The 15769-nt window shown below is 43.0% G+C and overlaps 2 protein-coding genes across 5 annotated transcripts in view; one reads left to right on the top strand and one right to left on the bottom strand.

The window, feature by feature from the left end:
- UBAP1 (ubiquitin associated protein 1) overlaps positions 1-14717 on the top strand; it is a 72641-nt gene extending 57924 nt beyond the window's left edge. Inside the window, exon 7 of one of the 2 annotated variants that reach the window (XM_067041314.1) lies at positions 14384-14717. In XM_067041314.1, coding sequence (XP_066897415.1) covers positions 14384-14449 — 66 coding nt within the window. In that variant the 3' untranslated portion in view covers positions 14450-14717. The remainder of the gene's footprint in view (positions 1-14383) is intronic. The other variant, XM_067041312.1, reaches the window with a different exon arrangement.
- The window catches only part of KIF24 (kinesin family member 24), a 70979-nt gene that overhangs the window by 2035 nt on the left and 53175 nt on the right, over positions 1-15769 (bottom strand). For 2 of the 3 annotated variants that reach the window (XM_067041307.1, XM_059072763.2), the window contains exons 8-12: positions 15524-15645; positions 14590-14695; positions 8426-8497; positions 6612-6721; positions 649-2853 (exon numbers count right to left, since the gene is read on the bottom strand). In XM_067041307.1, the coding sequence (XP_066897408.1) occupies positions 649-2853; positions 6612-6721; positions 8426-8497; positions 14590-14695; positions 15524-15645 (2615 nt within the window). The remainder of the gene's footprint in view (positions 1-648; positions 2854-6611; positions 6722-8425; positions 8498-14589; positions 14696-15523; positions 15646-15769) is intronic. The other variant, XM_067041309.1, reaches the window with a different exon arrangement.

Genomic DNA, 15769 nt, shown 5'->3' with positions numbered 1-15769 from the left:
GGCAGACGGTCTGCCCAGGTATCAGGAGCCCTAGCAGAGGGCCGCAGCCTCACATAGGAAGCTTCTGTTCCCACAGGCCTGCCCTGCCTTCCTGCTCCTGGGCCTCTGACGCTGCTAGACGTCTTCCCCTCCTTTCTCTCACATTCTCAAAGGCTCTCTCATTCTGCTGTACCATCCACAGCCTCCTTTGGGGAAAACAGCACAAATCACCAGCCCCTGTTTTTTACCTTCACCATCTTGGAAGGTGACCAGCCTGCCTTGGCTCTGGGGTCACAAGGCTGCTGCTGCTGTGTCCCTGGGGAGCACTTCCAGGAACACAGACCCAACAGAATGAAGAAGAGGACTCTGATCTCACCATAGGTCTTAGGCTTGCTTATAGGGTCAGATCCTCCCTTCTTTCACTCACATCTCAGCTTTTCTAAGCTTCTTTCACTCACATCCCACCTACCCTACCTGGCAGGCCTGCTCCAATACATTTTATTCCTGCTGTTCATGTCAGATGCATCTAGGCAGGCTCCCTTGAAAAGGTGGACAAAAAGCCTTTCTCTGAGCCAACCACAGCCATTCCCAGAACAGACAAAACATTCAGCTGTAGTGGGAGTAGGAGTGCCAAGGGGGCTCAAGTCTAGGTAGGAAAGTCCAACTTACTGTGCGTGCCCCAGGACGGGCTGATGGAGTGTCCTGGCAGTCTTGGGAGAGCCTAGCCTTGCTAAGTACCTTGGGATTGGCCTGTGTTTGAGCCACGCGATGTCCTCATTGTAGCAAGACGGCTTGATGGGGTCTGTGGACAAACCCAGCTCCTGCCAGTCAAGCCCTTCCAGGTGCTTTCTCGCCTGGGCCCAGGGCTGGTCAGCCACATCACTACTTCCTGTTTGGGGGGTGAGTGTAGGCCCAGAGTGGGGTCCCCCAGAATGTATGGTGAGGAAGGGTTTTTCTGGGAAACCCTGGGAGCAGCCCAGCTCTGTCTCAGCATCGCCATCATAGTGCCCCTGGGAGAAGAGTGCAGTCTCTCTGCTCTGACAGGGCTCCCCCAGGTCAGCCTCCCTATTGGGCAGCTTGTCAGGTGGGTGCTGATGGATGGGTGACAGGGACAGAGCTGGAAGATCACCCCCAGGCTTACTGTCGGGGGGAGATGATGAGAGCCACAGGTGCTCAGTTGCTGAAGACATTGGCAGGTCTGCCTCTTGATCACCAGATGACACTGTGTGACCCACAGCTGGCCCCCCTGTGTCTGCTGCCACTAGACTGTGCACAGCTCCATCCTGGGCCGACTGCTCCAAGGGAGGAGAGCCCTCATCGTCTGGGCTCTCCAGGAGAGACATGGTGAGGGAAGCCATCAGTCCAGAAGCATCCTCAGAGCATGTGCCTAATTCCCCTCTAGAGTCTTCTCCTTGGAAAGGGTTACTGTTTTTCATTGTTCTGGTCGCCACCGTTGGGCTGTCTTCACCAACTTCTCTCAGAGGTGTGCTCACTGTGTCTCTTTGGTCTGGGGATCCAGGAACTGTGATGTGGGATAGTGAGAAAGTGCAACCATCTTCCTCCAGGGATGGTGAGCTGCCCTCAGCCTGCCGGGGAACCTCATTTTTGAAGGCATCCTGTCTGAGGTCAAAGGCTGGGCTGCCACCCCTTTTCTGGTTATATACAAAGTCTACCTGTGAGCAGTAAGGCTTCTCTGCCAGGTTTTCTCCGGGAGGAGGCCCTGAGGAGGTGGAGTCCTCCTCTCTGCTCCAGTCCAAGGGCACTTGACTTGGGCTGCGGCCGTGATCAAGTGCTATCCTGTGGCTTGCGGGGTCCCTGGAGTACATCCAGCTTCCAGTTAGACTCTTCTCGTCACCTTCTGTCCTGGGGCTAAAAAACAGACTCTGCCGTCTTTCGGCTACCTGCTCCTCAGGACCTTGCTCCCTCTGATGAAGGAAGAACGAGCCTTCGCTATTCTCCAGGGTGTTTCCCTGCTTTGTGGTCCTCTGACAGGAGACATGTGAAAAGGAATCTTCACTGAAATCACTGTCATCCAGGTCCTCAGCTTGGGCTCCATCATGGCTCTCACAACAAGAGTGGAAGGGAGGAGGGGTGTCATTCTGGAGCTGCCCCTCTGGAGGCCGGGACTGGCATAAAAACCTTTCCAGTGGTTGGTACTTTAACTTCTGTTGGAGGAGAGGTGGCTGCTGGAACTGCTGGTGATAAAGGCGCAAATGTTCCTCCCTCTCCTTCTGATGTGGAGGGATGTCTGTCCAAGCTTCAGAGGCAGGCCTGGTAGGTGTGCCCCCCTTGCTGCCCTGACTGTACTCTACTAAGTGGTGGACGTTGCCAAAGGAGAGCTCAACTCGTGACACAAGCTGCTTTTGCACTGGCTGCACAGTCTGCACTTTCTTGTACCGGGAGGGCAGCTTACCACAGACTGCTGCTGCTCCTGGGCCAGGGGCCCTGCTTCCCCACCCAAGGGCAGTTTTGTTGCCGATTGGATTTTTCTCAGAGCATGATGCAGCTGATTCTTCTGCCCTTTTTTTGGCTAAATGTCCAGGCCGCATGGTTCCTTTGATAGAGCTAGTTTGAATGACCCACTCTTGGGGAGGACTCCCTCTAGAGCCACCCCTTTTACCAGGAGCCTTAGGTACAGAAGCAAAAGGGATATTGGCTGGGTGACTGGCCAAAGGATGGGCCTTCATTCTCGTGGAGCCAGGTGCCACTGTGAGCGACTGTTGGAGCCCCAGCTTGACTTTTTTGGGAGAACACTTGTCCCCTGGCAGGGCCACAGGAGAGCTCTGAATTCGCTTTGGAGAAGAGTTTCCAGATGTTCGATTTCGACTGCTAGCTGAAGTGCAACATTTAATGCCTTTCTTTAGTTCTTTGACCCTGTAAACGACAATTTTATGTTAAATGTGCATTCTTGCATGTTCTGTAACTTCTTTCCTATAGCTTTCAGGGAGAACAAAAACCAAAGAAAACTATTACAAGGACTGGGAATTACTTTTTTATCTGGGAGAGAATTGGAAGAAACGGGGAGATTCTATTTCAGCATGAAATACCTCTCTTTACCTGAACAAAGAAGACCAGTGTCTTCTCTCAGGATAGTAGTGTGCATCCAGTATTCCATGATCAGGAGAGTTTTGGAAATACCACAGTCCCATGTGAGGACCAGGTCAGAGGAGCTAGTCTCAGAACTATGCCCATGCAGGGCCCATGCCACGCTTCCTGAAGATCAGCCAACTCAGGAGCCTAGTGTCTACCCCTTACCCACTCTTCCATGATCAGAGTCTTCTTTTCCCTGCAACCACCTCCTTTCAGGCTTCTCTGAGAAAATGAGTTCCCTCGAACCTGCTGGGCACTTCAAGAAGCAAAAGCCCTCTGGAAATAAGCAGGCTTGTTCTAATTCCATTAAGGGAAAAATGACCTGTCTATTCACAGGGTTTCTCAACCTTAGCACTAGTGGTGTTTGGGGTCAGATAATTCTGTGTTGTGGGGAGCTGTCCTGTGGAGTGTTTAGCAACCTCCTTGGCTTCTACCCGAGATACCAGCAGCATTTCTCCCTAGTCACAACTATCAAAATTGTCTCCAGACATTGCCAAATGTCCCCTAGGAGGCAAAATCGCACCCTAGATAAAGAAATAGAGAACCATGCTCTATTTTACAAGGGAATTTTAGAGAGCATGGAAAAATCCAGAATTAAGGCTCTGCTAGGATTCAGTTGCCAAGATCAGAGTCTCTCACTCTGTGATACCTAAAACAAAATACAAACAGTGTAAGAATTTGGATTTACAAGGAGACATCAAGTAAAATGTGACTCTCCAGTGGTTTGTTCGTAGATTCTGTGTTGAAATCCCCTAGGTGGGAGCAGTACTTCTGCCTGGAAGCTCCCAGAAAATGTCTTTTCCATTGTTTTGATTTTAATCCACTCAATGGTAGCCAAATGACCCCTCTGGCCATTACTGAAAACCAAGATAGTAAACCTGACACTGAGACTTGACTTAAATCTTCCTTTTAGGTCTGAGAGGCAAGGCAAGCAGATAACACAGTAAGCAAAGAGACATAGGATGTGACTAAAGACACATGAATTGTGTCCTTGGGCCTTTGCTGAGGTATTGCAGTAGGGCATACATCCACGGAATGGGTTGAGAAGTCCCACAGCAAGTCTAGATGGTTCCAAATTACTTTCTGTTATAAAAATCTGAGCTCTTAGTTTTGTTAAAAGAGAAACACCAAAATTTCCTTCTAGCAGTCATAGTAAATAATTCTAGAAACCTGAGGGTGCCGGAAGAAATCTTACAGGTAATTTGGTCATTGATGCTAAAGGCTTCCAGTGTACTCTACCTTTTACCAAAATCACTCCTGTTACTGAGTTCTCTTCTGATACACCTGTTAGGGGTCCAGCTGGAACTTTATTTTTGGACTATTTAGCAACATTCTTCTAGTATGTGCAGAGATGAAAATTTTAAATCAGAGGAAAATTTTAAGTAAGCAATAAAATCATCCTCATCCTGTGTGTGTATGGATTGTTACCAACAATTAATTTAAACACATAAAACAAATGACTTTCATATTTATTTTCAGTAATTTGTCAGACTGCTTTAAATGGAAGAGATTATTTCTATTATACTTATTCCATTTTTTAACCAAAATTATTTCAAATAATTTCTCAGTCGTACTCAATACATCCCCTCTGAGAAAGGGCTACTTTCATCTTCCTTTACTGAGGCACTGAGAGAAAAGTCTTGTTCTCTGCTCCTTAATGATGTTCTTACTTCAAGTACCTGATATGTCCGTGATTTGGGGAGTGAATGGGGTTATGAAACAAGATTGACTTAGGGTTAATCATTGTTTGAAGCTGGGTAATGGATACATGGGGGGAAAGAACTTGAAGCCATACTGGTTTTTGGGGAACAATTTTGGATCATCCCATGTTTTCTATCTGATCTCAGTCTTCACTGTCTTCTAGTAGAGCTAGGGTGCTGGCATTAGGAAACCATGCAACAAGAAAACCTCCTCGAGGAAACTTATTTGGGGGACCTATTATAGGCATACTTCATTTTATTGTGCTTTGCTTTGTGGATAGTGCATTTTTGTTTTAACAAATTGAAGGTTGGTAGCAACCCTGCATAGAGCAAGTCTATTGGTGCCATTTTTCCAACAGCGTTATTTTTAAATTAAGGTATGTATATATTTTTTAAAAAATCACTTTACTGTGATCTTTGATCTATCGTGGTGGTCTGGAACCAAACCTGCAATATCTCCACAGTATGCCTGTAATATTACTATTGTTAAAGTTAACATATAATGAGTGCTCACTATTTGCCAGGTGTGGTGCTAAGCCCTTCAAACATATCGCATCAGTGATTCCACATAACTGTTATATGAGATAGGTGCTATCATTATCCCTGTTCACATTAAGGAAATTGGGGCCCAGAGAAGTTGTACATTTGTCCAAGACCACTCAGCTAGCTAGCGGCAGAGGCAGGGTATTGGCCCAGATAGTCTAACTCCAGAGTCTACTCTGGTAGCCACTTTGTAAATGATCTCTCCTATTTAAATGAGATAAAGTACACAGAGAACCTCACTCAAGCCCCCAAGCCCAGGAGGAGCTCCTCCTTTCATTCACAAATATTTATTACATATCTACTAGGTACCAAGTACTGTCTGGGCAGGAGAGATACAGTGGAGAAAAAGGTAAGGTTCCTGTTCTCACGGAACTTAGATGGTAGCTTATCTTTCCTTCCCAATGAGTTTCATAAAATGCCATGGATACTAAAGATTCTTCAACAGTAATTAAAAAAAAAAAAAAACCCAGGTTCCCCTCAAATAGTTTGTTAACTTTGGAGATGGATTCTTGGGAGACTGAAGAGGAGGTGTTGTAAGACAGGACCAGCAGCAAAGCAGCCAGAGGAAAGAACGGTAATGAGAGCATTTTCACACGTGTAGGAGACACGTGACCCCAGGGTAAGAGATGGGAGGGACCCTGGCAGATACTAAAGTCACTAGAGCCCTGACCTGGCAGTAAGAGGTGCTAGTTCTGCCACCAACTCCCAATGAGCCCTTTTAAAGTTTCCACCCTTTTCTGGGCCTCAGTTTCTCCTTCTATAAAACAAGATTGGTCTCTTCTGGACCTACACAGCTCTGAGTACTTCTGCCTTGACAAATAATAGGTATTCTAGCCCTAATAATTAGAGCTGAGGCTAGCAGGAAGAAAACCTCACTAAGCCTTCCACTCTGGAGAAATATTTCATCTCCCACTAGCCATTTAAATGCCACTGATGGGGAATTCCCTGGCAGTCCAGTGGTTAAGACTCCATGCTTCCAATGCAGGGGGTGTGGGTTTGAACCCTGGTTGGGGGACTAAGATCCCACATGCCGTGCAGCACGGCGAGAAAAAAAAAAAAAAAAAAAAGCCACTGATGGAGTTGTCTCCTAAACAAGGGAGCGTGTCACCTTCCTCTTGTCACATTCACACTTGTAAAATGGCAGGGCCTCCTACGTCACATTCTCCAAATGACCAATTGCACATTCCCCTGGCAGTAGGATTACTGCCCCAAGAACAGGCTTGTGGAGCTCAAGGTCACATCCTTGTGTGTGTATCACACACACATACACACACGACCTGCCACCTGAGGGGGACTCACCGGTCAGCATAGCGCAAGGTATTCAGAGTGTGTTCGGTGGCCACATGGCTTGGTGAGATGTTGGCGATCATGCAGGTTTTGGCATTGCCAATGAAAGAGTCCTTCAGAACCTGTTTGAAACAGAAGGCAGGTCAATGAAGTCAACTAACCAAGGGCCTACTGACTACTTACTGTGTGCAGGACACTGGGCCACAGTCACCCTCACCCCCTTCCACACAAAGGTAATTCACAAAAGGAGAAACACAAACAGTCAATAAACAAAAGAAAAGGTACTCACTTCACCACTAATCAAACAAATGCAAACAAACCATTTAAAAAAACTAAAATTTTTGCACCTGTAAGATTAAGACTCATACTACCCTGATGTGCTGAGGGTCTAGGGAAAGGGCGCTCTTGTACACTGCTACACTGCCCGTATACCCTGTAGCATGAATTGGTACATGCCTTTGGGAGGGCAGTTTGGCAATATGGTAAAAATTTGGTAAAAAATGTTCACACTCTTGGTTTGGCAATCACGCTTCCAGGACTTTATCCTAAAGAGATAATAACTGCTCAATTAATCCCCCCCAAAAAAGTATACACAGGATATTCATTACCTTATTATAATAGTAAAATTTGGAAAATCTACAAGTCTATAAACAGGTAACAAACTAAATAATTGTAAACTGCATACAACCATAAAAGATAATTATGTATATATGTACTTAGGTACCTGGAAAGATCTAAAACTTATGTTTGAGTGAAAAAGGTATATTATTCTGTAAGTGGACCCACGTGTGGAATTATTTTTTTAATTAAATAGGACACAATTTCTGGGGATGGAGGACATGTTTTGAAACATAACAAAGCCAATGTCAGAATCAGGACTAACCACCTATAAGAAGGGTTTCCTGGATCCCTGGTTGAAATCATGTTTGAGAAGAAACAATCTAACCCAATTCTGACTAGTAAGGAGCTATGTTATTATAGGTTCTGCCCCAGGTCCTGTGGGGCTGCCGGTCTAGCTGCACAGGGTGAAAACCTGTCCTAGAATACACAGATCCTCACCTAGACTGCTTTCTACCTAGTCTGTCCCTACTGTGCACAGGATTTGGTGCAGAAGGGAACCAGGGGTGCCCATAACTGTCTTCACAGCTGTTTGTACCTAGGCAGACCCCTCGGTGGGCCACTCTTCTGCAGCCATTACAGATGCGCACTTATTGGCGTTTCCCATTTAATAAAGAAGCACATTTTCGTGACAGAAAAATGGAAGAAAAAAATTACCTATGGTTCTACCACTCAAAATAATCAGCTAACATGTGCATAATTTCTGTGTAGTTTTTTCTTCTCATTTCATATTTTTAAACTATAGATCTTGGTCATCCTTCCTGTCAGGACATGTCAAAAATCTATCTCATTCTTTTTAACTGCAGCCATTATTTTTTGTCTTGAAACACTGGTCTAAGTCTTACAACTAAGAAAGTACCAAGTACAGCGGCACTACCATCCCCTTCAAAGGCTCAGAGACTCCACTGAATCAACAAGGTTTCTTTACATTAGAAATAAGCAGAAAGCTGTTGGATGGTGACCACTGCTGCCCCGCAGGGAGCCTGGATGCTTCGTACTGCAGGTATCCCTGCCTGAGGTTGCCCCTTTCTTCTCCAAGACTGAGAGCTCCTGGAAGGAACGTGACTCCTTCCCCTCCTCTCTGCCCCCCCCCCCCACTCCAGGTAGCATCACGCCTTGCTGGCAGTGGACGCTCTGCTGAAGGAATAAACGAATGGAAGAAGGAACACATGAGTGAACCAGAACCCAAAGCTCATATATAACTTTACCTGAGTTAATTTGCTTTGCCTGAAGGGAGTGTGAGTGTGTTCCTGATCCAATGCACGGATACATTCCTTCAGCTGCAAAGTGGTAGAATAATAAGCACATCAAATATCACATGCAAGTGAGAATAACAGGTCAGATTTTTTCTTAAATAAATCACAGTCATGCAATTCCCAAAAGGAAGTCAAAATGCCGTGGTAGTTTCTTGTTCAACAAGAAAAATCAAGCTAGACTGGGAAATATCATCCTGTGCTAGCTGTGCCTAGTTAAGGGCCCCCCAATTTAAAGGCTGTGATCCAAGAATTAGCCCTGATAGTGTAGAACAGACAAACCCAGGGACATTCCCACAGGTCCCAGAGTCCAGCTGATGTGGTGGAAGTTCTGGCTTCCCAGCACCCTTTCTCTCCTCTTCTCACACTCTTCCCAACTACAAGATGCACTTAAATAGAAAAATACTATACTACTCCCCTGCCTCCTTGCTCACACATGCACACCTATAGGTATGGACTCAAGTGCAGATTCAAGTTGTCTGGAAGGGACAGGAGAAATTCTAGAGTCAGAGCTGGGAAGGAAATGAGAAATCATCTAGGTCTACCTCCTCATTTTAAAAAAAGGGACTGTGGCCCAAAGGCAAGGGCATGTCACTTGCTCCTGGGCAAAGCCCCTCAGAGAAGTGCTCATTGGACATCACTAGTGCTACCAGAAACCTGCATATGTAGATCTCTAGGGGCAACATGCCCATCAGAAAGAGCAGGGGTTGGGGGGACAGGATCAGGGAGGAGAGATCTTCTATTTCTCAGTCCTGCATCTCTGCTAAGCGGCAGTAAATGAGAAGAAAGGGAGGGAAAAGAATGGAAGGAATCCCTTGGCAGTGCCAGTTCTGGGAGTTCACCAAGAACAGGTAATTAGCTTTGAGAGTCTGCTGTGGCTGTTCTTGGCAGCAGCTACAGATACCCACAACTAACCCCTCTCTAACTAAGAAGCTGCCGGGTTATAAGAAGGTATAAGGGAATTTCCTCTTTTATTACAAATCAGTCCAATATCCCCAAACTTTAGCACTGGGAAGATTCTCTAGAAGGGACGAGCAGGTACCCAAACCTGGTCCCTGAGTTACACCTGCCCCTTATGTACTCAAATCCAAGTGTGGCTGTCAATCTCTATGAGCCTTTGGGTCCCTTTAGCCTTGAATCAGAATGGAAAGTAGACTTTACTAAACTCTAAGGGAAAACCAAGGGAAATACCCAGGAAAGAAAAAGGGGGACCTTTGTGCACCTCACAAAGCACAAGATTTTGATCCTATTCTATAAGGCTTGTTCTCAGACCCCTTTACATGCTATCGCCCATGTGAGATAGACACAGTCAAGCCCCAGAGGGTTCTCCAACTTCACAGGTACTTCTTAGGTTTCTTGGTTAATTCCTAGACCATAAATTTAAATATGAGAATCAAAGATTTCTAGCTAGAGGCTGTGGACCCTTGGCCAATTCACTTAACGTGAGCTTCAGAATCCTGATCTATAAAGTGGGAATAAGAGAACCTGCTTTGTTGTGAAGAGTAAACTGACTAGCATATAGTACATGCTCAAATATATTGGTTCTGGGGGTCCTTGGAGAAATGGTTGATTCCAGGGCTAGGGCAGGGAAGAGTGTGTGACACCTTATAGTGCCAAAAGAAAAGGAGCTGCTCAAAAAATGATGGGGGCATGTCAGAAAGATACAGAAACCAACTTGAAAGAACTCCCAATGGCCATCTGGGATAATTTGAGCAAGAAAATAAATAATGATAGAAATGGATTCTAATTTAGCAAATAAAAGAAATATCCATTTACTATTATAACTAAATAACCAAATAAATAAATTAAAGAGAAAAAACAGCTCTTTCTTACAGTAGCATTCTAACTAATTAATGTAGAATGATGAACATAGAAAATCTCATCAGGTAAACACCACAGTAATAATTGTTGCAGGTTAGAATCATCAATGGATACTAAAATTAGGCAGCAAAAGTGTGATGTAAACAGGATATTTGCATAGTTTCAAAGTATCTCTCCATAAGATACTTATTACAAAGGGAATAATCATAACTTCACAGTGGAGTAACCTAGCACAAACCACCTTAACTCAGTGATCAAGTTTAACATCACCAGTAATAAGACATATTGACTGATACGATACACTGAGAAGTGTACAACTTCTGTGGTATTCTTGCTAAAAATTCATTATCTCAATCTAATAGTGAGAAAACATTACACAAACCCAATTTCAGAGACATTCTGCAAAATAACTGGCCAGCATTCTTCAAAGGTGTTAAGGTCAAAATCGACAAAAACTGAGGAGACTACAAACCCATGATAACTAAATGTAACATAGAATCCTGGACCCAAAAAAGAACATTAGTGGGACTATTGATGAAATTCAAACAAGGTCTGTAGATAGTTAATAATATTATATCAATGTTCATTTCCTGATTTAGATTACTATAGTTATGTAAGATGTTAACATTAGGAAGGCTGGGTGAAGGAATGCTACATGTTTATTTCTGTAACTTTTTTAAAATCTAAAATTATTCAAAAATTTTAAACAATAATAAAAAGATGCTGATTCTCTCACCTCTCTCAGCCTCCCAATTTATCCCTCATGAGGCCTGGAAATAATGTGTCTAGCTGGAGATTTCAGTTCTGATCAAAAGGACTTAAATACTGTGGAGGGGCACAAGACAGGACTATGCATCTATAAGAAGGAATGAGGGTCTCTGTACACAGCCATGGAGTGAGCTCCAGGATACTGTTAAGTGAAAAAAGTAAAGTGCTTACAGTATGCTACCTTTTTTTTTTTCCTCCTGAGAAAGGGGTGAATACAAACATATATATTGGTAGAAAATCATTATCTAAGGGGAGAGAGGACAGGGTTGAACACTAGACTTTTCTGAATGTGGCTTATTTTATAACTTTAACTCAATACAAAATTGGTAAGCTTAAACACACAGAGAAGAATTATTTCAAGTGACTTTGCAACACAGTATTATGACTGTACATCCCTAGTGGGATACAATTTAAGGGAAAAAAGAAACGGCAAAGAAATCTTAATCTGAATTCAGTAATCATATTATGAGTAATATTAACATGATTTGGGTATACATATATTGAAGTAGAGCAAATACATTAATGTTGTTAGGAACTAAGAGTTTTAGCATAAGAGAAAAGGGAGAGAAATATAAATTTTAAAAAGTTAAGCAGGGCTTCCCTGGTGGCGCAGTGGTTGAGAATACGCCTGCCGATGCAGGGGACACGGGTTCGTGCCCCGATCTGGGAAGATCCCACATGCCGCGGAGCGGCTGGGCCCGTGAGCCATGGCCACTGAGCCTGCGCGTCCGGAGCCTGCGCTCCGCAATGGGAGAGGCCACAACAGTGAGAGGCCCACGTACAGCAAAAAAAAAAAAAAAAGTTAAGCAAAAATCCTGCAGTCTTAATTTTGAATTAATTTATTAGTATGAATCCCTGATATATTTTTACCTTAAAAAAAAAATTTAGGGCTTTCCTGGTGGCGCAGTGGTTAGGAATCCGCCTGCCAATGCAGGGGACACAGGTTCGAGCCCTAGTCCGGGAGGATCCCACATGCCAGGAAGCGGCTGACCCCGTGTGCCACGGTTGTTGAGCCTGCACTCTGGAGCCCACGAGCCACAAGTACTGAAGCCCACGCGCCTAGAGGCCCAGCTGCGCAACGAAGGGTAGCCCCCGCTCGACGAAACTAGAGAAAGCCATGCGCAGCAACAAAGACCCAATGCAGCCAACAAAACAAAACAAAACAAAACACCTATTTCCAAGCTCTGTCCACCAAAAAGGCCTAGAAGCGAGGACTAACAGTGTAAGTACCACTAGCACTCTAAATGGTCTCTAAATACCATTTCCCTCTAAAGCCAAGGCTTGCTGAAGAAATGGCTGATTCAAGGTGTGGGGAAAAAAATGTGCAAGATGAGCCTACAACATCTTGTCATACCAGAAAGCCAGGGACTATTAGGAACATATTTGAAAAGACTCCCACTGGCCAAAAATGTGTAATTTAAGAAGAAGAAGAAAAAGAAGAGGTGACCATGAGTTTATAATAATATGAAAACAAACAAGAAAATAAACAACAACAACAAACTCATAGTCATGTTTAGGTTACCAGGACATCAACTCATTCTGAAAACTGTTGAGTGAAGGCAAAAAAATCAAGCATTTATCTTGCCTCCATTGTATGAATTATATTTCAGGATAATCAGATAGTTGGGGAAAGTTCTTTCCAGTTAATAAATACAGAAGGAATATTAGAATTAGAATATCACCATTTTGGAATCCCTAACGAAGCAATGGATAAAAGTAATAATGCTCATTGACAGCTGCTAAAACCATAAGGTGAAAAAGGTTGACGGGAAACACAGTAATGGAGGAATTAGACTGATAACACTTCAAAATCACAAAAAGAGATAATCAGATGTTCTGTACCTCCTGATGTGTTCCTATAGAAAGTCTAAGAACTACTCATGAATTATTCTTGCCAAAAAAATAGAACTTAAATCTGATCAAGCCTCTAGATCAGCATTTTCCCAATCAAAATATGTGAGCCACAAATACAAACCATATATGTAATTTTATTATAATAGCCATATTAAAAAGAAATATAACCATATTAAAAAGAAATAAAACTAGTATGTATAAAATAGAGAACTAATAAGAACCTGCTGTATAGCACAGGGAACTCTAATTTTGCTGTACAGTAGCAACTAACACAACATTGTAAGACAACTATACCCCAATAAAAAAAATAATAAAAAAATAAAAAGATATAAAACCAGATGAAATTATATATTAAACATATAATCTTAATTGTATATTATATTAAATATATAATCTTAATTATATATTTTAATCTGACACATCCAATAATATTTTGGCATGTAATCAGTATGAAAAAATCTTAATGATATTTTACATGCGTCAATGTGTAATTTACACTTAGAGCACATCTCAATTCAGACTAGCCACATTTCAAGTACCCAATAGCCACATGTGGCTTAGTGGCTACCATTTTGGACAGAACAAATATAAATCTTAACTACTTTATAGAAAATAGAGGATAGAGTACCATGTTAAACATCAACATGGGATGCAGTTAGCCTAATCCAGAATGTGGAAACTCTCACAAGTCAAGTGACTGAGTTTTCTTCAACAAATACATTAATATTAAAAAAAAGAGAGAGGGGAAGAACTGATATGGCATGAAAGAGGAATATCAACCAAAAGCAATCCGAGGATCTGGTTTGTATCTTGATTTGAATAAATCAACTGTAAAAATGACATTTATGGGACAACTGGTAAAATTATAACACTTACTGGATAACAGGTATCATTAAATAATTATTTCTTTAGGTATGCAATGGTATTATGTTATATTAAAAAATAAGAGTCCTGGGGCTTCCCTGGTGGCGCAGTGGTTGAGAGTCCGCCTGCCGATGCAGGAAACGCGGGTTCGTGCCCTGGTCCAGGAAGATCCCACATGCCGCAGAGCAACTAAGCCCGTGAGCCATGGCCACTAGGCCTGTGCGTCCGGAGCCTGTGCTCCGCAACGGGAGAGGCCACAACAGTGAGAGGCCCGCATACCGGGGAAAAAATAAAAAATAAAAAAAATAAATAAATAAAAATAAAAAATAAGAGTCCTTATCTCTGAAATACATCATTAAATATTTGCGGAAGAAATGACATGATGACAGGATTTGTTTTAAAATAATCCAACCAGGGGAAGGAAAGTGTTGGTTAGATTTTTCACATGTTGAAGCTCGGGGACAAGTATTTGGGAGGTCATTATACTATTTATTCTACTATTATATGTTTGAAAAAATAATTTTAAGACTTGATGAGAGGGAGAAAGTGTATCTAAGTTAACCATTCAAGCAACTGCAGAAATACTTCTCTGTTCCTAATTGTCAGGGATTGACCAGAGGAAGAGAAGGCAGGGAGAGAAGGAAGAGTTGTCAAGAACTGAAGAGAATCTGATTGGGCACGCTTCGTCTCCGTCTCCAACCTTGGAATTCCACTGCCCTATTCCACCCCACCCTCACTTACTTTGGCTGCATGTAAAGAGGGGCAAAATCTCTCAAGAATGATTTTTAGATTAAAGGTTTTGAACAACTTACAGCCAGAAGACTCTGGTTTATTTCCGCACCTTCCATCTTTGTCTGTCTATCTGAGTCTCTGGCATCTGCTGCTCTTTCACTGCCAGCCAAGTCAATAAAAGAGATCCTAGAGAAAAGACACAGCAGGGATGACTTCTTTGGGGCTTTGGTTTATTTTTACATCAGCCAGCATTTTGTGACCCCAGGAAGAAATCAACACTGACCCATCCTCAGGAAAGTAAAAGATATTACTGTCAGCTTTCCAAAAGTATTACAAGATTCTAATCTGTCAGTTACTGCTGGCACTGTTCACTTAGACCCTTCTGTTGGTTTTAATCATTTGTGAGAAAGTATGATTGAAATTAATTAAACATTCTTCCCATAAGGCTAAATGACCACAATGCAAATCACTTAGGTGACCACTTAGATAATTAAATAGAAACTTCCATGGGCTGCTTTCCAGCAAACCCCACCCCCTGCAAAAAAAAAAAAAAAAAAAAAAAGAGATTCATTACTCAGAGGTGAGATAGGTTCATCCATCACTGTGGCAGAGTTTGCTAAGATAGCACCAGAGAGGCAATGAATGTACCCAGTTGTCTTATGGCTTCTTTCAAGAAGGATGGATTAATTTTCTTTCTTTCTTTTTTCTTTTTTTGCCTATAAGCTCTCTGAGATGCATTTCCTACTATTCCTCTGCTGATACTGTTTTTCACATTAGAAGCAATCAATGTCCCTTTTAATAACATAGGGTTGACCAACAATAGGTCATTACTTCATGGTTAATCAACTGATGGCACTTTAGTACAATGATTTATTTCAGAGTTAATAACTCTACTGTGTATCCCTGAAATAAAGAACTCCACAGTGCCAGGGTGCCCTGTTGTTGACAACACATATTTCAAAGTCACATTAGGGAAAGGCAGACAATGCAATTCTCTGCATATTTCCAGCTCACCTGCCAAATGTCCTCTTGGCTGAATCTTTGATCTGGATTTGGATGATAGCATGAGAGCGGGAGGAGTCTGCATTAACTCCAGTGGCCCCAGTGCTGCGCTCCTTGCTGCCCTTCAAGATCGCCTGAAAATAAAATCCACAGGGTGACTTCTGCAAGGAGTAAACAAAGCCCCCTGGCTCCTAAGAGTTGGCTGAGAGCAGTAGAGACCAGACATATAGCTTTGTCAGTAGACTGCAGTCTTTTCCC

This window comes from Kogia breviceps, chromosome 8, assembly GCF_026419965.1.
Source record: "Kogia breviceps isolate mKogBre1 chromosome 8, mKogBre1 haplotype 1, whole genome shotgun sequence".
NCBI lineage: Eukaryota > Metazoa > Chordata > Mammalia > Artiodactyla > Physeteridae > Kogia > Kogia breviceps.
Note: the sequence above shows the minus strand (reverse complement) of the source record. Positions and strands in the feature narration are given on the sequence as shown.